General features: G+C 40.2%; 1 protein-coding gene across 1 annotated transcript in view; it reads right to left on the bottom strand.

Annotated features, from left to right (window-relative positions):
• frmd6 (FERM domain containing 6) overlaps nucleotides 1–26,918 on the bottom strand; it is a 133,531-nt gene that overhangs the window by 83,501 nt on the left and 23,112 nt on the right. Inside the window, exon 2 of the mRNA XM_063048729.1 lies at nucleotides 293–556. Within this exon, the coding sequence (XP_062904799.1) occupies nucleotides 293–391 (99 nt within the window). The 5' untranslated portion in view covers nucleotides 392–556. The remainder of the gene's footprint in view (nucleotides 1–292; nucleotides 557–26,918) is intronic.

Genomic DNA, 26,918 nt, shown 5'->3' with positions numbered 1-26,918 from the left:
TGTCATTTAATGCTAGATAATACTGCCTTTTAGTGAAACAGAGGATGCATGGTTTGTTCACAATCATTAGGCAAAATTCAAAGTTCAAACAAGTGGCAAAAAATATAAATACACAGCTCATTTTTACTTTGATATTTCAGAGTATAATGGGCTAAATAAAGTAGCAAATGGGGTAAACAATATAGAACTGCAGTGTGCTGAAATATTGTGCAGCTCTTCCCTTTCACGTTAAAGGTCTAAGCTGTTGATTTAAGGAACAATATCAGTTGGAAGAAAAGTGGACAAAACCTACATTCACAATAATGTTGAGGGCTTCATCGTTCGGGAGGAAGACACAAACACTCCGGCGGTCCTGCATTACTTTGTTGTTCTGAAAGGTGAACTTGCTCATCACGCCAAGCAGGCTGTCAGATGGTTTTCCCAGGTGCCCCAGGGATCTTTCACATTACAGGTCAGACCATTGAACTGTAATGAGAGATGGTCACAAGCAAATTCTCTTCATCATAAGCTCGCAAGGGGCAGGGCAACTCTGCATGTGTCATAACACTCACTGCAGCTGGAGGAATAAAAAAAAGTTATACGTTATCAAAGAGAAGCCAGTCACTCGCTACACAGTAATCAGAATAGTTCTATGGCAAGCTGAGACAGAACTGTTGATTCAAATGCAAAGTTACCTAATTGTTTGGATGGCTCATGATTGGAGGCTCATATTCATTCTTTTGAGGCTTGTCATAAAATAATTGTACGACACACAGAAAGACCAATTCCACTATTATGATACAAGTATGCTTTAACAAACACATCAGTATCTTGAAAGTTTATAATCAAAACTTCTAAACCTTACTACTTTAGATGGCAATATTATGAATTTACCAAGAGAATGGCTGAAAAAGGAGAGGCGTGTAGAAGCAAAGTGTTCTCCTGATTTGGACACTTGGGATCAAATACATTGATATCCCCCAAGGGCCTAATGCTTGATGGAGCATCACAGCTGGCTTTAGAATGAATGCCTTTAATTGCAAGCAACTTTTAAAAAGAACCTTCCAACCTGTAAGCTCAGTTGTTTAGTGGCACAGAACTTAAGATCTGACAGGCGATTTTGGGGTGGGGGGGGGGAAAGTTGCTAGAAACTGTACCTTCTCACGTGTTTTTTATGTCTACATACTGCAAATAATTATATATAATTCTTTCTTTCTAATGCTGCTTTTCTGGTGCATGTTGCACCCTGGCCAACACACCGTAGCAAGTTCCAAATTAATGGCAAATAAAGTTAATCTTTGATTCGAAAGCATTCTGTTCCTGTGATTTGACATGTACTTTCCAGTTTAAGCCTTGTCCATTGGGAAAGCGGGCCAGCACTTTTAGAGATCAGTTTTATCTGTCACTTGTACACTGAAATATACAGTGAAACCCATTGTTTGCATCAAATCAGATCAGTGATGACTGTGCACAGCCTGCAAATGTCGCCATGTTTCCAGTGCCAACACAGCATGCCAACTAATTAACCATAAATGTATGTGTTCGGAACGTGGGAGGAAACTAGAGCACCCAGAGCTAGCCCATACGGTCACAGCGAGAACACACAATATCCTTGCAGACAGTGGCGGGAAATGAGCCCCGGTACCATAAAGCTAAATGCTGCACTTCAAAGTTCAAAAGTTCAAAGTAAACTTATTATCAAAGTACATATATGTCACCTTATACAGCCCCGAGATTCATTTTCTTGTGTGCATTCACAGTAAATACAAGACACACAACAGAATCAATGAACGACCCACCACCCCCCCAAATAGGACAAACAACCAATGTGCAAAAGACAACAAACTGTCAAAAACAAAAAGGATGAAAAGTTAATAATTATTGAAAAAGGATCTAGTGCTTTCCCGGAGTTTATGATGAATAAACTGTTCTTGGGCTTCAAGCCAGGTAAAGGTATCAATTGTAACCAACATTTTAAAGACAAACTCTGCCATCTTCTTCAGAGCTGATGCCTGGGCAAGTCTAGTCTGGTGGTATTTATACCCCTGTATTCCGTCCCTCCTGATTGGTCAGTCCTCACCTAATCAGGTTTTCGCTCTCCCCCCGTTTGCCATGGTTTGTTCTTACTTAGAGTGAGACCATCATCTTTCTTAAAATTCTTTTCCAGTAGTTTTATTTCAATGGCTTCTCTTACTAGGTTGTTCCAAAAGCCATTGGCATCTGGAATTCAACTGTAAACATGATGGAACAGTAGAAACCTGAATGGATGAGGACTAACCATTCAGGAGAAACGGAATACAGGGGTATAAATACCACCAGACTAGACTTGCCCAGGTATCATCCCTGAAGAAGATGACAGAGTTTGTCATCAAAACATTGGTTATAATCGATATCTCTACCTGGCTTGAAGCCAGAGAAAAGATTATTAGTAATAATCATTATCACAATTCATGTTTATATCCATAGTAATTTTATCATTGCACCTGCCACATGTGATAATATTAGCAAATACATGGCTTATTCAATTACTTGAAAAAAAATGGATTAAAAGTTCACAATTCACAATCATAAAATTCTTCAATACAGTCAGTATATTATGCTGAATGTAGTGCCCTATATGATCTCTGGGACCTAGTTTTTAAAATGTGGATAAAAACCTTCTGGTTTTCGTTTTGTAAACTCATTGCCAGCCCCTTTTGTAAAGACCTGTAAACTGATAAGCATCGTTCTCAGATCTCTCCATCTGTGACTCAGTGCACCAACTTATTGAACATTGGGAATGACCCTTTGACACTCCAATAGTCAGACCCCCAGGAGGCCCTGCATGATTACTCCTCTTATATCCCATTACCTTTTTTTCAGCCACAGGCTGCCATGGACACAACTCTTTAAGGGCACTAATGCTGTCTGCCTGTAAAGCAGCTGTCACTTGTGAAGTACAGGTTTTCAGAGATAGTCAAAATAGGAGTAAATAATTTCAAGTAGACTAGTAAGAAGTGTTAATTTAATTAAAAATATTTTAAAATAATAACAAAATGTTAAAAGATGTAAAATAAGCCCCCCTTTCTCTTCAATTATCCTGATTTTCAAACAGACACAATCCCATTCAATGGAATGGGACCATGGTTCCTGCCCCAGCTTACACTGCAATATACATTATTTTATTGGTCTTAACAGGAAGCAACACTGATAACAATTTCTTAAAGCATGCAGGTCCCAAGTTTGCGATATTTTTGTGACCTCCTACAGACCATCAACACTAATTACAGTAACCAATTAATGCACCAAAAATGCCTAAAGACCAATTCTATATTTCCAGAGTAGAAAATGGCACAATGCCTAATGCAATAAAATGAACAGCTGTCCCTCCAGGCAAATAACCAAAAACAGCCTCTTTTTCTCCCACAATACATTTCTTCTATGCCTAAAGCTCTACAATGAAACTTGATTACAAAATTAGAAAATAGTTTCATTTTCTCCGCAGTGCATACAATACAGCAATCAAGAACGAACACGTTTGCCAGATTTTCCAGTTGTTTCCATATTTGTTCAGCTATATCATCTGCATAATTTTGCAATCACAACTGACAAGCCTTTGTAAGATGTGAGGGCACAACCCTAGCCCTGCACAAGGTCATTATATTAATACTTTTAACATCTCAAAACATTGCTATGTTAAGGAATTTCAAAAACAAAAACAGGAAAGCAAAGAATTAGACAAAGATATCCTTGCAAGGATGACCAAAGTTCAAAGTAAATTTATATTCAAAATACATACATGTCACCATATACAACCTGAGATTCATTTATTTGCAGGCAATCACAGTAAATACAAGAAACACAATAGTATCAATTAACGACCACAGCTAACATGGTGGACAACAAACAATGTAAAAAAAAACAAACTCTACAAATACAAAAAAAATAATTAGAATAAATAAGCAACAAGTATCAAGAAGATGGAATGAAGAGTCCTTGAAAGTGGTCCATCGGTTGGTTGTGGGAACATTTCAGTGATAGAGTGACTAAAGTTATCCCATTTGGTTCAAGAACTTGAAGGCTGAGGGGTAATAACTGCTCCTGAACCAGGTGGCGAGAGTCCTAAGGCTCCTGCACTTTCTTCCTGGTGGCAGCAGCAAGAGGAGAATATGCTTTCCTGTGACAGTGCTCTGTATAAGCATGCTCAATGGTGGGAAGGGCTTTACCCATATCGACTGAGCTGTATCCACTACTTTTAGTAGGCTTTTTTGTAAAAGGGCATTGGTGGTTCCATACCAGGCCTTGATGTAACCAGTCAACACACTCTCCACCATACTACATCTATAGTAAAGTCAAAATCTTCGCAAACTTCTAAGAAAGGAGAGGCGCTGATGTGCTTTCTTTGAAAGGCACTCTGAAATAGTAATGCCGAATGCTACACCTGCCCCTACATTTCCACCCTCATCACCATTCAGGCCCTAAGCAGTCCCTCCAGGTGAGGTGACTCTTTACCTGCAAGTCTGTCAAGGTCATTTACTGCATCTGGTACTCTGTCTACTGTAAAAGTAGGATCTCCTGGCGGCTACCTATTTCAGCTTAGCTTCCCATTCCCATCCTGACACATCTATCCGTGGACTTCTCTACTGCCATGAGGCCAAACTCAGGCTGGAAGTACAACACATTATATTCCATCCGGGTAGTCTCTAACATGATGGCATGAAGACTAACTTCTCCAATTTTCAGTGATTTCTTCCTCATCCCCTCTCCTTTTTTCCATTCCTCATTCTGCTTACCCTCTCATCTTGTCTCTTCTCCTCACCTGCCCATCACCTCCTTCTGGTTGTCCTCCTCCATTTTCTTCCACAATTTCTGCCCTCTCCTATGAGATTCCCCTTTCTTTAGCCCTTTACCTCTTCCATCTATTCTGTTTTCCCCATCTACCCAGCTTCCCCATCATCTGGTCTCACCTATCACCTACCAGCTTGTATATTTTCAAACCGCACCCCCCCCCCAAACGGCGGGAGGAGAGGGAGCAGCGCGCCCTCTGGTGAAAAATGATATCATATCCTTTAAATAGGGGCCGTGGACAATTCTGATTTGATGGAGAGGGACGTGAAAGCACAGAGGAACATCTGGAGAAATTTCTGAAATGCTCGTTCACTGCGTGGTCGGGAATCTTCCAAAGGGTAGGCCTCAAAATCCCCGGCTTTGCCTGCTGTTGGCGACCGAGATTGAGGTCGAATCGTTTGGACAGAGATGGGGCTCAGTACTCGGTGTTGGAGAGCCGATTTGGAGGCTCGAAGTTTTCGGATCACTCAGAGACGGATTGTGGTCGGGCATGGCAGGGAGAGTTTTTCTTCCTTCTCCAGTCTCTGTGAGATGTGGGACATTTGAGAGATTTTGAACTTTTACTGTGCTCATGGACTTCCTCATCAAGTTATGGTATTGTTGTACTGTTGTAACTATATGTTATAATTATGTGGTTTTGTCAGTTTTTTCAGTCTTGGTCTGTCCTGTGTTTTGTGATATCACACCAGAGGAAATATTGTATCATTTCTTAATGCATGTATTACTAAATGACAATAAAAGAGGACTGCACGTCAAACCTCCTTATCCTGGCTTCTGTTCCCTTTCTTTCCAGTCCTGATGAAGGGCCTTGGCCTAAAATATCAACTGTTTATTCCCTTCCATAGATGCTGCCTGACTTGCTGAGTTCCTCCAGCATTGTGTGTGCATTGCTCAAGATATCCAGCATCTGCAGAATCTCTTCTGTACAAGATATTATTCGGTCTTTAACTCAAAGGAAATGAGTATGCTGCCAAAGAATGTGGTAAGCAGCATTTTAACAACATGTCACATTCACATAATCAGTGAAGTATAAAGTATGCTCCTAGCCCAAGAAGCCATTGCAGCAGTGTAACTTTTTTCAAATATCCCACCTAAAGTTGGGAAAAAATGTCTCTAAATGTTACAGTAAAATCTAAAATACAACATGCTTTCTTGTAACTTTTAAGGAAGTGGATGCTACTGAATTTCCATATGCTTTTCTCTGGCTACTTTGTAAAAGTCATTCCAATGCCAAGTTTACAAAATGACGACCTGAAGCGGTGTATGATCACAAATCCTTTCTTCCATTGTTTTCTTCAAGATGTAATCACCTGGGTATTTATGTCAGCACCCACTAACCTCTGCTGACTGACTCATACAAAGCAGTACAATTGGATACACTGCAATCCACTTCATGAACTCGGTTAAGACAGACAAATGACAACATTACTGGCTATTCCAGTTCTGAGTAAGGAAGAGATTGCAACGTGCAAAATATTTGCTTAAAACATGGATCTGATTACTGTAATGCTTAGGTTAAACTTTATACCTACTTATTTTTTTATAATATGCTTTGGTAGAAATACAAGCATTTTACTGTATTAGTAGATATTAATAGAAGATTTTTTTGTTTGTCACATAAATTGGCTTGGCTATATTTCATCCCCTTGGTACTAGTGCATATTTTAATTGGTATTTTATACCTACATTTTATAAACAGTTAATGTTTATTAACAGCAAAGGCACTTCACCAGAGCATTATCACGAAAATACAACCCTGAGATATTAAGACAGACGATCTAAAGCTTGATCAACAATGAAGGCTTTGGATCTTTGTAAAGAAGAAAAGCAAAAGAAAGGGTGTAGAGGATTAGGGAGGGGCTACAGTTTGCCAACTTGGAAATTGAAGAAGTGATTAACTGTGGGGATGATTATCAGTTCAGAATTAGGATAGCATTATGATATTGATGTGTTAGAGCACTGCAAAAATTTGCAGAGGAAAGACAAAGCAAGGCCACACAGGGATTTGAAAATGAAGAATGAGATTTTTAATTTTGAGACGTTGCTTTAACTGGGAACCAAATTATGTCTGTGAACAAGGAACTCAACAAATAGGACTTGGACTCAGTTTGGATGCGGGCACCATGCATCAAGTTTGTGGAGACTAACGCAAAGACAAACCAGTCAAGGTGGCACTTGCGTACGACACTCCCTTGGTGAACATCTTCTGGATAGACCACAAGACTATTTATTTCACTTCATTTATGTCTGCTTTTCATCTTAAATCTGTTTCTGAAACGGTTAGAGTCTGTGATTTACACTTTGGAGGTTGATTGCGTGATCCAGTATTTTGCTCTCTCCGAGAAGATTCCAGGCCTCTGCTGCTGGTGAAGGGTGAAGCCTGTGTGGCCTACGACTATGCTCAGAGGGTATAGGCCTCTTTGTTTTTCCCTCTCTCTCTCTCCCTCTCCATGATGTCAGAGGATGTTACCAAGATTCAGCGCTTATGGTCTTGGACTATGGACTATGAAATGTTTCAGTCTTGTGTTCTTAATATTCTGTGTTGTCACCCGTTCTTCTTTGCTGTTTATTTTTGAGTGAGGGGGAGAGGCATTTGTGGGGTTGATGCTTCTTTTGTGCAGAGGGTTAAGTATGCCCTTTCTCTCTGAACTGACTTGCTTGGTTTTTCTTTATTTCATGGCTATCTGGAGAAGAAGAATCTCAGAGCTGAATATTGCAAACATGCTTTGTTAATAAATGTACCTTTGAAATAGTCGAAGGCGGGGGTAACAATTACTCAGATAAGTGTCGGAGCAGGGATGAGCTGAGGTCAGAGACTAAGTCAATATTGCAGAAGTGGGCTTGGAGAAAGTTTATATGAATCTCACCTCAGGCCCATCAACTGTCCAGTTCAGTTTTAGATAGAAGTCAAAGAAAATAACAGAGGTTGCGCTGAGAACCAAAGACAATAGTTTGTTTCCCCCGACTTACTGAGAAATACTTTCTGCTGAAGGAAGGAGATCTGGGGTGTACACTGGGGATTAGATGCACTGCTTTCAGATGGGTGCAGGCCCATACGGTGACGAGAAACAAAGGGGACAGTAGATGGATCCAGAGCTTAATGGTACAGAAAAGGGAAAAGCCAACACTGCTTATTCATTAACATAATTCAGCATTTAGACTGGATCAAGGCATTTGAGTCTTCCCACAGAACAGACACTGGAGAAGGATGCTGTGGTCAGCTATATAACTGCTTGCAACCAGGTTGAAAAGGACAAAAAAGGTATAGGTTTCCTTTGTTACTGTCACATAGGAAATTATTAATGGCTTTTAATAAGCTATTTTGGTAATGTAAAGGGGGTAGAAACACAACTGGAAGAATTCTGATAAAGAGTTATGCTAAAATAGAATCGGAAGGCCAGAGTATATTCAAGGAGTTACTGAAATAGGAAAATTTGGAAATGGGATGGAGACAGGAGGCTAAAAGGGTTTTTTGCTTTTGGACTGGTGTGCTAGCGGCAGATTTTAGGGAGAGACAATATCCTCCTATTTCTATTTATCTAGCGTGTGGCACAGGAGTAATCCTGAGATTACAATCCAAGAAATCCTATTTTTAACCTTCTGCCTAACTCCTTAAATTTGTTTTGCAGGCCCACATTTCTTTTTCTACCTCCATCATGACATCACTTTGTACTCCCATCTCTGTTGCTCTCCCCCCTCCCCCTTCAGAATGTTTTGTATCTGATCTGAGACATCCCTGACTCCAGCGCACAAAGGAGAACATTTCACTCTCGAATCTCACTCTTGGCCACAGAAGCATCCTGGCTTTTTTTCCTTACTAGCAAATGCCCCACTACTGTTCCTCTAGACTTTTCTCTCCCCATTATGAATCAGAGCCAACTGTGGTGGCACTAGTTTAGCCACTGCTTTCCTCTGAGAGGATACATCTCCCCAACAGTATCCAAAATAGCACACATATTTGAGAGGGCAATGAAGACGGGTCCCCTGCACCTACTGCCTTTCCTGGTAGTCACCCATCTGCATTCTTTAGTGTGACCAACTTGTTCATACTGAGACCATTTCAGCTCCAGTTGTCCCATGCGGCTTGACAGGTGCTGAGACACTGGAAATATTACTGATCTCCCACATCCTGCAGATGGAGAATACGACTGTCCTAGCCACCATATCCATTATCCTCAGTCCCTTCTATTGAAAAATATCTAAATTAACCTATCTCTTGTCTTTTACTCCCCAACCTCTCCCCGTCAATGCTCACCAGCTGCACCTTGCAATGCCCTCTCAAACTTGCTCCTATAGTAAAGGCTGTAGCAGTCTTTAGCTCCCCATTAAGACCCAGTTCTGTGTAAATGCTCACGATGTCCACAGACCTTTAACATATTAAATTAATAGTGTGTAAGTTGTGCATCCAATGCTGTTTGTTTTCACTACATAAGGTTCATAAACACAGCCAAACAAAACAGTTTTACTCCAGGGCCCAGGTGCAAAGCACAGTACAGTACCAAAGGCACATATAGAAGACAGCAGCAAAAATACGGTCACACAAAAAATATAGCCCAAGTCCCTGAGACCACGAATGCTGCAGCAGTCCAATCCCCAACCCCAAAAGCCTGCGTATAAATGACCAGCATACACAAAAAGAGGATCTGATTCAAAGTACAGGCATCAGCTGCGCACACACTAAAGATTTAGTTACGCTCAGATGTAATTTACGCACCCAACACATGCAAATATGCACGCAAATATTGACCACTGAAAGGATTCCACCCATAGGCTAGGAATGATTGACGGCTGTTCCATATTTTGCATCCAACTTTTTTTTAAAAAGCTGTATTGCTCAAGTGGCAGAAACATTCTAAACATTCTCTACAGTTTTACAGCAAAGTATCACGGGATGGCTCAGCAGGTCAGGCAGAATCTGTAAAGAGGAAGGAACAGTTGACGTTTCAGGCTGAGACCACGAGGAAGGGTCTCCGCCTGAAATCTTGACTGGTTTATTCCTTCCACAGTTGCTGCCTGACCTGCTGAGCTCCCCCAGCATCTTGTGTGCATTGCTCAGGACTTCCACCATCTGCAGAATCTCTTGTGTTTACGGATACCTTAAGTGACAAGAAGAGTCTCTCACTGAATCTCGGGCGGAGCAAGCGAAACACATCATCAGCATTGTAAAGTGACACCAGGTTTCCCCACAAGCCTCAGGGAAACTCCAAAAGTCCCAAGTTTCACAATTGATTAGACAACATTCTCATCTTCACCTATCACCAAACAGGCCTAATAGCCACTTACAGGCAACAGAGCTCTCGACCGATTCCTCACTGACTCGGCGGACTGAGAGTGGTATCCAGACACATGATCTAAAATGGAAGGAGTATCACTTTTACCCAGAACTGAACAAATGTGCAGAAAATGATTACTAAATCCAGTAGCTCAATTACTTATTAATGGTTATTAGGATTCTGCCTTGATCTCATTTTCCAAAGCGCTGCCATTGAAATGGAATCAGAAAAGAAAATGAAAATTAGCCTTCAGATAAGGGTGTGGAACTGATGGAAAGCTCAACCACAAATACTGTAATTACATCTACAGATATTAGGAACGACAAGTAATGAGTTAAATAAAACCTCTATCTCAAAAATATATCTCCAGAGTCATTGATCAATGACTCCTCAGAGAGGAGGTACAGAAACCAGAAGACACACAGTCAATGCTTTAGGAACAGCTTCTTCTCCTCCACCACGTATTTTTGACTGGATAATGAACCAACCCATGAACACTTCATATTTAATTTAATATATGCACATTTCTTCTTGTACTTTATAGTATTTTTATGTATTCCAATGTAATATTGTAGCAAACAACAATTTTCATGACATATGTCAGTGATTCTGATTCGGAAATTGATTCCAGATCAACTTAACATTAACAGTTGTACATCCATATTATTCTGAGGTCAGTTACTAAACTTTCTTTTACTTGTTTGCCTCCTTTTACTTGTCGATCTATAGTTTATCACCTAACACTCAAAATTTTCAATATTTCTTGTTTAAACTAATTCCTCTACTTTGCTTCTTTATATGATCCTCGGAAAGTTTTATTCTTCTTGGTCTATTGTTGTCCATAGACAATTAAAGACTTGCATACTGACCTCACAGATCTATTCATTACACAGTCAATAGAAAAACTGTAAGGGAAAAAAGATAAAAGAGAATGCTGAATAAATGTAACAGCTGAAGAGAAAGTGCAGTACAAAATCATAATGAGGTAGACTGTGAGGTCAAGGATCTACCTTATCTTCCTAGGGAACCATTCAATACTCTTATAACAGTGGGATAGAAGTTTTCATTGAGCCTGGTGGTAAATGCCTTCAGGCTTTTGTATCAAGACTCGCACCACTAGGTTCAAGAACAGTTACTACTCCCCATCCACCAGCCTCTTCAATAAAAAGGGATACTTACCCCATCATTGAAATGTTCCCACAACCAATGATCTCACTTTTAAAGACTTTATCTCATGTTCTCATTGTTCATTGCTATTTATTTATATTTGCATTTGCAGAGTTTGTTGGCTTCTGGACTCTGGTTGATCTTTCATTGATCCTTTTATAGTTACTATTCTGTAGATTCACTGAGTATGCCCACAAGAAAATGAATCTCAGAGTTGTAGGGTTGTATATGGTGACATATATGTACTTCAATAATAAAATTTACTTTGAACTTCTGCCCAAAGGGAGGGGAGAGAAGAGAGTGGGGTTGGGGATATCTTGGTCTGGGATTGGAAGAGTCTTTGATTATACTGGCTGCTTTAGTGAGGCAGTGAGAAGACGTGAGTCTGTGGCGAGAGGGCTAGTTTCAGTGATATACTGAGCTGAGTCCACAACTCTCTCGCGTTTACAGTGTTCATTTTTATACATTCATTCCTATGTAGCTTTTTTTGCTTACAGTCACATGCTTTTGGACAGAATGTTTGCTTGATATAACATTTTGGTCATTTTCATTACACTTAGTATTGATAATACTACACCTGACCCCCCCCCCCCCCAAAGATGCTGAAAAGTATACACTTGGCTGAAAAGAAACCTGATACAACTTTACTGGTTCATATTCCGGTTCTGTCACTTTGCATCCATTTTTGAAGTAATTGGAATCAAATTTATGCTCCTTTTAAACTTTTTAAAACATGTGTTATCTTATGCAGGGGATTTCCAATAAACATTCATAATTAATTCCCTTCCCTGTTAAATCATGCAGAACTATTACACTGCATTTCTTCTGCCAAAATGTTAATTCATATTTTCATAGGCTCCAATCTAAGGTGAAGATACACTTTGCTCTTTTGTCTGGCCTGCCAGTTGTGCCTGTAGTGTGGGCTCACATCTGTCTTCTGGATAGGTCACAAGCCTGCAGCTTCTAATGTGCTCATGAGTTGTTACTGCTCCTTATGCTGCTGAGTTAATTAGGTCTTTGATTTCATAAAGTAGTTGTTAATGAATCTTTGGGCATTTTAGAACGTCAGAGTTGAAAACTATCATTTTGACTCTAAGTCAGGGGTTCCCAGCCACTTTTATGCCATGGTCCAATACCATTAAGCAAAGGGTCTGTGAACCCCAGGTTGGAAATCCCCGCTCTAAGTGAATATTTGTTTATCTTTATCATTATACTTCATGGGGAGGGGATTCTGTGTTTTATTTACAGGATTTTATTTAACAAAAACTGAAGAGATAGGAGCAAGAGGGATTCATTTGCACCACGTGCATAATGCAGATTACTGGAGTCACATTTTATTATCTTTCATTTTTAACCTGTGGTCCTCTCCATCTCACTATCGTGGTGTGTATAGGTGGCTATTAGCAACTTGCACTTTTAGCTTGCCATTGAGTGGTGTGATGGGTCGGCACAGCAGCATTCCAGTTCTGGGATCTGCACCTGAACTCATTCCTCTCGATCAAGCCGACCCACTGCCTGAAACTACATGGAAATTGTCTATGTCCCTCAAATCACCCAGTTAGCCAATGTGTCAAGCAAAAATTTATAAGGCAAGTTGATCTCATGTAGTTGCCCTTAATTGTACTGATAGGTAGATCAACCAAGAAATGAAAATGATTGGTATTTAACTGTAACTTCGTTGAATGATGCCGAAATACTCAGAATGTAGAGTACACCTGCTATGCTATGACTGATAGAACCCAAGGAAGAGCAGTGGTATCAAATAGCAAGTCACAGGTCTAAACACGCAATGCAGTGTGAGCACACGTGACCTGTGAGAAGCATGGACCACACACTTACGTTCTCTGATAACATTCTATCTGATGGTATGCATAAATTTGCACAAGGCAATATAATTTCTAGGCTATGTTGTGATTACTTGTAACTTGATTCACATTCTGACTATAAATGAGCAGACTATTTTGTTAAGATTTTACTCTTCAAAGTGAGGACTATCAATACTTGGAAATTAGAATGTGTCATTCACATTATCTATGCCCACGCTGGCATTAACAAATAGCCCCTTAATAATAAGCAGTCCTTCTTGCCAAGTACCAAGCACAATTCTGAATGTTCTCTTCTCACACCAAAAGCAGGGCTTTTATCTATGTTAGATTTACAGGGCCTGTTCTACTATGCACAATGATATGGATCTTATGTGCAACATAACTTTGCAGCAGTGGCCCAGCAGAATAATTATGCATCTTTCCCAGGATAGAGGAATTTCTGGATTTGTATTAATACATCTGTCACATTGCAAATCATCAAGAACGTTATGAATAGAAATGGTGGTACTATAACTTTGGAAGTAATATGAAGACAGATAACCAAACATCCGTTCAAACAGTAGGTTTGAAAAAGCATTGTACAGAAAGGGAAAGAAATAGGGACGGAGTTCCAAATCTTAGCTAGCTGGAAGTGTGACCAGAAATGGTAATGCAATGGAAGAGCCTGAAGTCCTTGAAGTCTTCTTAGGTAGAGGAAACCAGAGAGACAGTGCAGTTAATGCTATGGAAGGATCTGCATGTGAGGATAAGTAGAAACTTGAGGCTTTGCTGAACATGGAACCAAGGCAGCTGAGTAAACAGAAGGGTTTGTGAGTGAATGGGGTTCAGTGCAAGTTAAGATTCAGGTAGATGTGGTTTATATAAACACAGTTTATCCTGGGTAGAGGTGGGAGTCAAAGGAATAGCAAAGTCCCAATGTAACGTCGGTGTGGATGACTGTTTTAGCAGCAGATGTGCACTTCAGTCAATGATGAGGAGGTGGAAGTGGCCAGGATGTGGATGGCCATGTGCTAGATGTAACTCATAATGAATTTCAGCTTTAAATGGCTATGTTTAGTAAGTGATGTTTGGCCTTGAACACAAGTTCAAGGTAAACCACAAGGTAAACTAGATAAACCACATTGCTAAAATCTCTTCCAATGCGTCAGAATTCATGGTCCACACTAATTCACTTAATTTCCTAGGCTACAGGTATATATGTAATAATATTCAATTAGTTTTCATTTTAATTTTCTTCAGCAGAAAGACCATTTTAATTACCAACAGGTATTTTATTAACCAATGCAGAACTGGGAATATTGAAATATTTTTATGACATCTTAATCCTTGCAAATATCAATAATATAATGTCATAAAAACAATAAAAACACAACACTGTTGAAGCTCTGAAGCAACACAGTTTCGACAGAAGCAGGAATAAAGCTATTCTGAGAATCCGAAGCAGTTATTCTTAATTGGCAGTTCAGCTCTTATGCTGTTAAGGTCTGCTGCCAGGGGAGAAACATCACGTGATAACAGAAGGGAAGAGTTATTTTTATACTAACTACGCTGAACAGGGGAGAAAATGTGAGAATTATTTTTATAGTTCCCTGAATGCAATCAGGTATTTTTAAATCAAGTGCTGGGCAACTTGCTGAGCTACTTCCCATCTCAAATTCAGTAAGACCCAAATATTACTGTTACGTCATCTTTTTATTTATCTTTTGGCTTCATGTATAATACAACTGAATTAAAATGCCTTTCATTGATTGTCAATATCACAGTGTTATATTATCATTATATTTATCTTTCCAGTATGGTGCAATTGAATTAAAACGCTTCTGCTTCTCAATAATTCACATTTCCACTCAGATGGTCAAAAAAATTATATTACAACATTACAATAAAAATTCCCAAACTGTCTAGCCAGCAAATTGTTTGACCTTTTCCCTTCATATTCCTTGTTAACAGTGCTCAGTATTCACCGCATGATCCTGAATTGAATGCAACCTACACACAACAAAACATCCTTTAACAATATTCACAAAATACTTTGAACATATTGTTTGGTTTTTCAAGCAGTATTTTGGTACATTGCACAAAAATATAAATGGGATGTGAGTTATGGAAAGAGTAAGATCATACATATAGTGCATTTAGCTGGCAGCATGCTTCACTAGGGAGACACCCAAAGGGGCAATGGATTGTGCCACAGGGAACAGAGGAAACAGAGGAAAGCTTTGAATGTGAAAGCAGGATGCCTGGGCGATTTCAATTAGTTCCGTCCAGCTTGGGTTCCAGATAGAAGTTCTTCATTTAATAAATAACATTGGTCAACTCTGTACCCTTGACATGATGGCAAAACTTCAACACTTTGCTTCCAGCAGATATTATATTAGACCACCAGAAATGCTTTTGCCCAGGATGAATCATCAAAAATTGCCCCAAAGATAGGTGAGTTTCAATAATCATGCTTTGTTGCAACAAACACAAAAACATCACAAGTCAAAGAATATGTAATTATAACTGATTTGGGCAACCAGAATGCCTCATTCCTAAAGCAACCTAATTAATCCCATTGCTCAATACTTCACACATTCCCTCTGCTTCAAACAACCATGCAATTTTATGCCTTTATTTTAATCATGCCATGTGGAAAGGTATTCCACAATCGAAAAACCAACAAAAATTATTTCTTTCCATCCTTCCTAGCATTCATGAACCTCCTCTGAAACCTCTCCAATGTCAACACATCCTGCCTTAGATTAGGGACCCAAAATTGCTCACGATACTCCAAGTGAGGCCTCACCAATGCTTTAAAAAGCTTCAGCATTACATCCTTGTTTTTATATTCTAGTCCTCTTGAAATTAATACTAACCTTGCATTTGTCTTCCTCACCAGCAACTCAAACTGCAAGTTAACCTTTAGGAAATCTTGCATGAGGACACAAGTCCCTTTGCACTCTGATTTCTGAATTTTCTGTCCATTTAGAAACCAGTCTATGCTTTTGTTCCTTCTACCAATGTGCATAACCATTCAGTTCTCAACACTATTCCACCTGCCACCTCTTTGTCCATTCTCTTAATCAAGGGGTCCCCAAACTTTTTTGCACCATGGACTGGTTTAATATTGACAATATTCTTGCGGACCGGCCGACCGGGGGTGGGGGGGAGTGTTCAAGTAGGGTTGCCAACTTTCTCACTCCCAAATACGGGACTAAAGTAGCAGTCAAATATGGGACACTTGTGTTTACCCCGAGAAAGACTACCATGACCGTGAAGCCTTGCACAGGCACCTGTGTGTGCATGCATGATGTATGCATACATGACGTGTGCATGCGTGACGTGCGCATACATGACATGCGCATGCGTGTACTTGCCAATTTTGCTTAATCTTCCCGATTCTGTTAAGTGAAACTACTTTGTACATGCATTATTTCTATTTTATATAGGCTGTGTATTTATCATATCATTCCTGCTTTTACTATATGTTAGAGTTATTTTAGGTTCTGTGTGTTATTTGGTATGATTTGGTAGGTTATTTCAAGTTCAACAGTGGGCGTGACAGGGAATGAGGAAAGGTGCAGCTGACTCATATCGTTTCATATCGCCAAATCATATTGCTTCCTCGCGGCCCGGTAGCACGTTTTGCTGCCCGGTACCGGTCCACGGCCCGATGGTTGGGGACCACTGTCTTAATCTGTTTAACTCTTTCTGCAACCTCCCTGCTTCCTCAACACTACTTGCCCCTCCACCTATCGTCCTTTCAGCCACAAACTTGGCCACAATGCTATCAATTCCATCATCAAAAACATTGACATATAACATAAAAAGCAGTCCCAATATAGACCCCTGCAGAACACAACTACTCACCAGTAGCCAACCAGGAAAGGCTCCCTTTATTCCCACTCTTTGCCTCCTGCCAATCAGCCAATTCTCTATCCAGGCTAGTATCTTTCCTGTAATACCACAGCTTCTTGATTTGTTAAGCAGCCTCATATGAGGCATCTTTTCAAACCAGCTACACAACATCCACTGCTTTTCCTTCATCTATCCTGCTTTTAATTTCCTCAAACAATTCTAAACATTTAACAGGTCTTTGTCTGTGGCGAGAGAAACAGAATTAATATTTCAGGTCGATAACTTCTCATCTGAACTTCACACTGATTAATCGCGAGTGACCCAAAACATTCACAGATAATCTCTGCACAGATGTAATCACATCTTCTAGATCTTCTACTTCATTTCATAACTTCCAATTTCCAGGTTCTGCTGCAGTTTGCTTTTACCCTTTTAAACGCAAATGGACCTTTCTTAAAATTCCACAGACCAATGTCATTATTCACACTGCAACATAATATTGAGACCAGTACTGCAATGCCACATATCAACTGGCTGGAGCAGCTGCCTTGCCAAAAAGGCAAGGCAAGTTGTTAAAATATCCTTTTAACATCCTTCAGGTTTGAAGGAGCAATAATGCCAACCTCCAGTTACCACTGCCCATCACTCTACACCCATCATTGTCACCAAAGTCTTCAGGGTTTCCAGCCTTGAGTTTCTACTTCATAGGAAAACTGCCAACCTGAAACTGCTTATTGCTTTAATCTAGCTCCAAATTCTGCAGTGACAATTAAAAATTAATATATAAAAAATAAAACTGCAGATGCTGGAAATCTGAAACAAAAACAGGAAGTTCTGTAACAGGACGTCCAGATGAAGGGTTTTGACCTGAAATTTCAGCTTACACTTTTTACCTCCAATGATGCTGCTTGATCTGCTGAGTTTATCCAGAGGGTTTTTTTTTCCTCTCTGCTCCAAATTACAGTGCCTGCAGACTCTTTTGTCTTCACATAAATGCCGGTTAAAAGCTCAGCAGATCAGGTAAGTGAAAAGGTCAACAGCACGGGCCTGTGACCCTTTGTCAGAACAGAATGAGAGAGAGAAGCAATTACTTTTCAGTAGGAGAAATGGAGGGGTGAGATGCACACAAAAAAATGTGATAGGATGAGTCAATATGGCTTTTTGGCAGCCATTTACCAATACATTAAGCTTCTTGGTGCATGAAATGAGTTATCTATGGTAAGGTGGTGGGACTTACCCTGCAGGAACACTTAAGGAAAAAAAAGATAGGAAAAGAAAAATGTAGCCCACACAAGAAATGTAAAACTGGAAAATGATAGAAAAATTCAGCAAGTAGGCAGCATCCGTGAAAAGGGATACAGTTACCAATTCAGATGAAGGACTCATCAAAGCTGAGAAAGAGAGAAATAATTAGCCCAGGTAGTAGCAATGTGGATGAAACAAAGGGAAATGCACAATTAGAGCAGAGCAAGGCGTGTTGCTCCTCCATCCTGAGAGTGATAGGATATTCTGCAGGTGTTGGAAATACAAAGCAACACACACAAAATGCTGGAGTAACTCGGTAGGTCAGGTAGCATCTATGGAAATCAATAAACAGTCAATGATTTGGGCTGAGACCCTTCTCCAGGACTGGAAAGGAAGGAGGAAGATGCCAGAATAAAAAAGTGAAGGGAGGAGAAGGAGGACAAGCAAGGTGATAGGTGAAGTCATCTGCAAAAAGTGGAATTTCCCAGTGGCCAAATATTTTAAATTCCAGTTCCTATTCCCCTTCCAACATGTCAGTCCACGTCTCCCTCTTTTGCCATGATGAAGCCACTCTCAGGCTGGAGGAGCAACAGTCAAGGTAGCCTCCAACCTGATGGTACGAAAATCAATTTCTCCAACTTCTGGTAATATTTTCACCCTCCCCTTCCTTCTGTTTCAATTCCCTACTCTGGCTTCTTACCTCTTTTCCTCACCTGCCTATCACCTCCCCTACCGCCCTCCTCCTCCCCATCACTCCTCTCCTATTGATCCCTTCTTCTCCGGCCTTTTCTGCCCATCACCTCCTAGTTTCTTACTTTAACTCCCCTCCCCCATCCACCTGGCTTCAACTTCCCGCGTCCTCCTTCCTCTCCTCCCACCTTCTTATTCTGGTGACTTCCCCCTCCTTTCCAGTCCTGAAGCAGCATCTCGGCCCAAAATGTTCACTGCTTATTCATATCCATAGATGCTGCTTCACCTGCTGAGTTCCTCCAGCATTTTGTGGGTGCTGTCTGTCTAAATGCCTCTTAAATGTTGCTATCATATCTGATTTTGCCATTTCCCCAAGCACCTGGCAATCTCTGGCAGAAAAAAAAGCCTTGACAATCTTTAAAATTTCCCCTCTCAACTTGCAGCCCCATCCACTAGTATCTGACATTCACATCCTTGGAAAAGACGGCTACTATCTACTTCATCTGCGCCTCAATTTTAAGTGCTTCTATTAAGTTGGACATGGCTGATCTGCCTGTGGTCTCTACTCCTCTGCTGCAGATATGTTATATAGTTCTATGCAGCTGCTGAAAATCTGAGACAAAACTGAGAATGCTGGAACCACTCAGCAGTTCAGACATCTTTGGAAAGAAAAAAATGAGGTTAACGTTTCAGGAAGACAGGCCCTGTATTTTCTGAAGCGTTAACTCTGATTGTCTTTCAACAAATATTGCCTGACTTGCTGAGTGATTCCAAAATTCCCAGTTGACAAATGGCTGGTGAACTTCACACCCAATATATCAGAATAGATGCCACCATGCCTGATACACAAGATGTGTACAGTTCACTGTGCAAACATTCAGACTCATGGTGTGGAGGTTCAGGTACAAAGATGAAGCTGAAACGGCATCAGAGAAAATAATCGGATGGCAGAAGATGCAGGGTGAAGTGTCCGAGCACCTGCTTAGACAAGGTTGGGATATACATAATGACTGGTAGCACTGAGGAATGGAGGGACAACGGTGCGCAAGTTCAAGGATCCCTGTGGCAGCACGGGCAGAGAAACTAGTTAAGACTTGAGACTGGATAGTCTGGGTTTGTTTTCCTTGGAGTGCAACTGGGGACCTAACTGAAGTATCCAGCTTTATTAGTGACATAGATATGGGATATTTTTCCCCTTAGAAGCAGTGTCTTTATCCTGAGGGCACAGGTTTAAGGGGTAGGAGAATTAGAGATTTGAAGAAAATGCCTCCTGAAATAGTCCGCCTGTGGGAGAGGCCAGGGCAGATGTGAACTCTTGACTACAGGGCAGGTTCAGAGAAACAACATTAGCATAGATGGCTACTTGATTGTCATCACACACTTGGTTCACCAAATGACCCTTTTCTGTGTTGTACAGGACTTATACAACAGATTTACAAACTAGCTCTCCGCTCCATGCTGGCATATACTGTACAGAACTATGCAAAAATGGTGTGCACCCCCTGGCTATATAGATGTGCTCAAGACTTCTGCACAGTACTGTATAATGTTTAGAATATGTGAAATATGCAAGTAAAAACTTACATATCAGACTCAGACCAAAAAAGAATTAAAACTGAAGAATAATTTGCTGTTACAAAAATAAACAAAATGTGACATGACCAAGAGACCAGATGAATGGCCTGAATACAGAAAGAGAAGCACCATATAACTGGACTGAGGGCCGCCCCATTGCTGTGCCTCTCAGTATGGCCGCACTGCAGAGAATCTGAGCAGATGATGAACTTGACTTGACCTGAACATACAGCCCATTTATAGTTCAGTACCATTTTTGCCTGACAATAAAACTCAAACTATGTGACAGGGAAAAGCAGGCTGGAAATTGTGTGAGGCACAGGTTGGCTCCTAGCCAGAAACACAGTGCATCTACTCATTGGGGAGAAACATCCATGACTTCCAACATAGTTTCCCTTCAAGATCCGGTGAAACCTTTCACATCCGCACTTCATCTTTTCTCTGTTTTGTTTCCATGGATCTTCAGCCTAGTTCACACAGATAATACTAAATTCACACCCACAGAACTCAGCACTGCAGCAAAAGGACTGAAGTGTGTAAATAGGATCAATGATACAAGTAGCACTTGCAGAATTAATCCATTTTCTTCACAGGCATTGCTGTCACATCAGCCCAAAAATTTGAAGGTGCCAACAGCACTTTCAAACCTAATGTAAACTAGGCAAGCTGTGCTCTGCAAGTTTTGCCGTGGAGTGAAGGTACACCTAGAATATCTGCAAGATTCATCCCCACAGGTGGCACAAAACACCTGTCATTTTATTCTTCTCCCAAAATTTAAGGTGGCCCACCAAATTTTGGAAGTGGAATGGAACATGCAGTTGAGAATAGCTACACTCAAGAGACAAATTTCTACACAAACTTTGCATTAATTAATTTCCGGTGCAGAGCAGTCACAGCAATTGGTAACTGATTCTAGCGATCTTAGAATTCAAAAGATCACTTACAGGAGAAAGCCAATTGACTGGTTGAGTAAAAGAGGGGTAAAAGTTTTAAGGTTGGTCTTGGAAACAGAGAATTGACTAATTACTAAGCTCCTGTCCTGAATAGCAGAAACCACACCCAGAGGAAAAGTTGGACACGTGCAACATGTTAAAGTTCTCTTAGCAAACCTTACAAAAATAAATATGATGGAAGAAGAATTCAGTGAACATGAAAATAACAAATATTTATTTCTAAAGAAATATATGGTTGTGGATTTTTTAATGAACTAATAAATCATCACTTTCCAACAAACTCCAATTGCAGTGGAAGCACAGTTCTTTTATTGTACTAAATTTAACTTGATTTCGTGCAATATATTTCTATCTCTGCAATACACTTAAGTGGATTTGTATATTCACATGTTAAGAAATTGTAAGCCTGACTACTTCCAGCCTAGTTTACAACTAAATATTATGCAAAAACAATCATCTCCCAAACTGCTGTTAAGGAAATTAACTCCAAAAGTCTTCAATAATTTATAAAGTGGGTTCTGCTGATGCAGCAAAAAAATGTAGCTGCTTTGCACCAGGTGTGCTAATGCTACACCCAAGAATAAACATGTAAACTTTTGCTATATATGATCTACTAAAGTGAATTTCGTAAAACTGATTTGCAGTTGTGCCTAGTAGGGTGCGTTCAATGTTACAGGTTTTTTTTCTAACTAAACATTTAAATACTAATAGTTAAAGGCAGGGGTGTTTCAATTATTTCAAGCTATTTTTAAGACAAGAATGTCTGAGATTTTGCTTGCATTTTTGGTAACAAACTAAAACTGCGGCATTACTTAAATTAAAATTCACTACACCCCTAATTGCAAAAACAAATATTCTTTTAATAACCCTAATGGACATCCATTGGAATAATCCAGGTAAATCTAGTTAAAATTTTGTCAATCCTTCCTGTTGTAGTTATTGTTCATGTACATTCTTGGAAAAGACATGGAAATTACAGGAATAACAACATCTTAATAAAGAGTGGGCAGCCTGGGAATGTTGCCGTGCTTCTGCCACCAACATAGCACACTCACAACTCACTAGCCCCAACAGTACGTCTTTAGAATGTGGGAGGAAACCAGAGCAACTCGAGGAAACCCATGCAGCCACAGAGAGAATGCAAAATCTCCTTACAGATAGTGGTGAGGATTGAGCCCTGATGCTGCCACTGTAAAAGCATTACAGTAACTGCCGCACTCCAGTGCCACCTGATGAGCTGCAACATGGACCTAAAGCAGGAAGGTAGTAAGGTCCATTGAGAGAACTTGGGTCATATATCCATTGGAATGTATTTGAATATAGATGTTAGGACTAGACAATGCTGCCAATACTCAGCAGGTCAAGTAACCTCAGTGGGGAGAGTAACAGCTAATGTTTCAGGTTGATGATGTTCCCACAAAAGCTGCCTAATTTGCACTATTTCAGATCTTCTGCATCACCAGCTAGTCATTAGCTTTTGGGTTAGCTGTCCACAATATAATTAAAAAAGTTCATGTAAATGAAACATTTAGGTAAGGGATTTGATTTTGAAAGAGGCAGGATTATTGACAAGAAGATAATGGCACAGCTTTGGAACTATGTTTATTGATTTACACACTCAAATCACTACTCACTTGTACTGTCAGTAATGGGGAAACTTAATAGCATTGGTTTTGAACACACATCTTGGTTCATTAATGTTTCAAACCCTTCTGAATTCCCCTCATCTTTTCCTCCCCAAGTCTTCCTGCTGTACCCTCCGTTTTTATTTAGTCCTGGGACCACTGGGTTGCAAAGGTGGCTCTAAGGGCACAGATATCTCTCACAGAATCTGCTGTGATTTGTGCCCAAGTTCGCTTAGACTCTGTTGTCAATCCCAGCCAAGGGCAAACAGATTCACCCAATGTCCCTAGGTGCCTGGGAAGGGAGCAGAAAACCCAGCAAAAAGGCATAGACTCACAGAGATGCCCAACTAGTCCATGCCAAAACCACAAACTGCCTGCTTTCATTTTTTGGGATGCTTTCAAATACTTATTCTCACAAAGGGTTTGGACAAAGAGCTTTGTCAAAGTTTTACATTTTTATGTACAGCTTCAAGACACAGAAACAGGGTTGGTTTTGATGCCATTGGGTTGGTCTTTAACATTCTTTCTGGGGGGGGGAGAGCTGGGAGTAGAAATTACAGCTGAAACATGGGAAGACGTCTGTGATAATGCAAAGAAAATTTCAGTTTGTAATAGAACTGAAGCATTGCAACTCAAAATTCTGCATAGAGCCCATCTGGCTCCAGATCGTCTCTCGAAATTTAAGATTTCTCCAATGCGTTCTAAATGTAAAGTAAATACTGGAACTTTCATCCACTGTTTTTGGATTTGTCCCAAACTTCAGGCATACTGGAGTGATATTTTGGGTGAAATGGAAAAGATTCTGAAGATGGAGCCTGAACTCGATCCAGTGTCTTTTCTCTTAAGTTTACCCAGCAGTCATATTATTAATGCACATCAGAAAAAATTTTTTAAACATCCTGACTTTGTGCGAGGAAGAACATTTTACTTTGTTGGATATCCGATAAGATCCCTGGACTTTCTGGTTGGTGTAAATTAATCATGGAATACATTCCTTTGGACTTCTTAACATGTATGGTACACTCAAAAGCAAACAGTTTTCATAAAACATGGCAACATTTTCTGCAGTATATAGATGTGAACCTGTCTGCTATACTAATAAGGGCTTTTGAATAAGATGTGGTGGTGATGTCTGTACTTTAATGGCAAAGTGTTCTGATACCTGATATCTGTGAGGGGAAGAAATGTAAATGTACCTGGAAATTGAACGTTTTGTTATGCTGAACAAAAAAACCCCCTCTCTCTAACCAGCCTGTGTCAGGAGTCAATAAAAATCTCAGCTACATTGTATTAGGAAACCTCAGGCCTAGTTAATTGGCAAGCGAATGTAGATTGCTTGTAAACAGAAGGAGATAACAGGTAAGTAAAGAGAAACAGAAAACTGCGAAGTCAGCATGCCCCAAAACACCAGGAGCACATCATTAAAATGCCACACAAAGTTTATCTCCACATTCGGTAGCAGGTTAAGTAAGACGTTACTTTTCCTTTCAACATAATACGTATGTATGGAAATCCAATCACAAACAAGAGAAAATTTACAGATGCTGGAAATCTGAGCAACACACACAAAATGCTGGAGGAACTCAGCAGGCCAGGCAGCATCTAGGAAAAGAGTACAGTCAATGTTTCAGCTCGAAATGGAAATAGGTGAAATGCTATTAATAAGCATACATACTGGAAAAGCAAGGGAAAGAAGCAGTACCGATGTTTTACACTCGAGGAAGACATGGTAGATCATCAATCCTTGGTCACCTCCTGACTGAGGAGGATCTTTCAGTCATGAGCACAGGCACAGATGACAGCTGTCCAATGAGAAAGGGATGTATCACCTCTTGGCTTCCTGCTGCTGAACCAGAGCAATAATGCTAGTTACTGGGACTTCCATCTTTGGTTAGTGGGTTGAGTGTGGGTCTAGCAAGGGTAAATCCTCACATGGCTGATGTTGGGTGCATGACATCCAGACCATGAGAAGTGTGGTTGGCAGAACATTTAGTTATAAGTTCAGATAGATACAGCATTACTTTGGATCTAGTGAATGTAACTTGCATTGAATACATGGTATGGTTTAGTGTAACCATAATGAAAGCACAAGGCAGGGGTTCCCAACCTTTTTTATGCCATGGAACCTTACCATTAACTGAGCCCCTGCGGTAAGGTCATGTGCAACTCAGCAGGTGAGATGGTATTTATGGAGGGAAATATACAGTTGACATCTTATGCTGAGGCACCTCCTGAAGACCTTGTCAAGTTCTCCAGGAAGAAAAGAGCAAAATTAAGGAAGGAAAAATAAACACTACTTGGTGAAGGGTCTTGGCTTGAAAGGTCATCTGTTTATTTCCCTCCATAGATGCTGCCCGACCTGCTGGGTTCTTTTAGCATTGTGTGCATTGGTCAAAATTTCCAACATCTGCAGAATCGTGTGTGCTTGTGTAAGATAATTTGCAGTGTTAAGACATAATTTTGTGAAGGACATATTTTTTGCATTAAGATCAGCATCTAATAAGCTTTTAATAACATTCAAGTTCAAACTTATTGTCATCTGACTGCACATACACACAACCAAATGAAACAACATTCCTCCAGACCATGGTGCACCCAAACTACACATGTCACACAAAGCACAAACCAAAACGTTAAACTACAAATAATTTAATTCAAAATGCATGTGGTAAAGTGTGGTAAAGTGTAGCACAGGTAAACAGCATGCTGTTTTAGTGATGAGACCCCAGGGGTGGCAGGGTATTCATTAGTCTCACAGCCTGAGGGAAGAAGCTGTTACCTCATCTGGCAGCCCTAGTCCTGATGGTTCAGCACCTCCTTGCTGGTGATAGTAGGTCAAAGAGATTGTGGGATGGGTGGTAGGGATCCTCAGTACTGCTTTGGGCCTTTCATCTACTATGCTCCCAGTAAATGTCAGAAATAGAGACCCCAATGGTCGTCTCGATGGTTTTTACTGCTAAGTTCAGTATGTTATGTCTACATATATTTTTCTTTGGCAATGTGTACCTTGTCAGTTTAAATTATGGAGAGAAAAACAAAGACTTAATTTGAAAATTCTATCAATCTTATTATCAAAATGGATAGTAAAAGTTTTTTCGTATATGTTAAAAATCAAAGAGAAATGAGAGTGGATATAGGACTGCTAGATAGAGCTACTTCAGATCTGAAAGCTACACTTAGTTGTGTATAATCACATCACTGATATCAGCAAACAACAGAAACTGCAAAAGGCTGTAAGTTCCACTATCAACCTAGAACTCTACTCCATATTTGCATCCTGAAAAGAGACATACTTTCATGAGATCTCAAGATAAAAAATATCACAGGCACAGAATGTGACATGTCTTTCTATAATAATGTGCAGTCTGCATGATCTATATCTAGTATCTTTAAAAAAAAAGTTGAATAACAATCAGTTTAGTACAATCTGTTCATGTAATCATACATTCTGAAATTTTACATATTTATGACAATTAAATCTTACACTGGAACACCTTATACCAGGGGTGTCAAACTACCAGCCCGTGGGCTGCATCCAGCCTGCGAAAGAGATGATTTTGGGGGGAAAAAAAAGTATATTCATGGCCATTTATTACGTATCTGTACGGCAGTCGCTCTCTCTCCCACCGCTGTCTGTGCTGCCTGCTGGGCCAGCAGCTTGTTGTCGGTACTTAGAAAACAATAGGTGCCAGTTAACCACCCGCTGTGCATAAACACCTACCACCCTGCACTGAAGACCACTAGGGCCCCACTTACGTCGTCAGACACAGTATAAACACACAGAGTACTCAGGTAAGTAACACCTGTAGCAAGGCTGAGACTGTTTGCTGCTGTGGTTCAAAATGCTTTCCAAGAAAAGAAAAGTTGACATCCAAGGTCGGATATTCAACGATAATTGGAAAGATCATTTTTTCTTCT

Source organism: Mobula hypostoma, chromosome 1 (genome assembly GCF_963921235.1).
Source record: "Mobula hypostoma chromosome 1, sMobHyp1.1, whole genome shotgun sequence".
NCBI lineage: Eukaryota > Metazoa > Chordata > Chondrichthyes > Myliobatiformes > Myliobatidae > Mobula > Mobula hypostoma.
The sequence above is the reverse complement of the archived record's forward strand: the minus strand, read 5'-3'. Positions and strand labels throughout refer to the sequence as shown.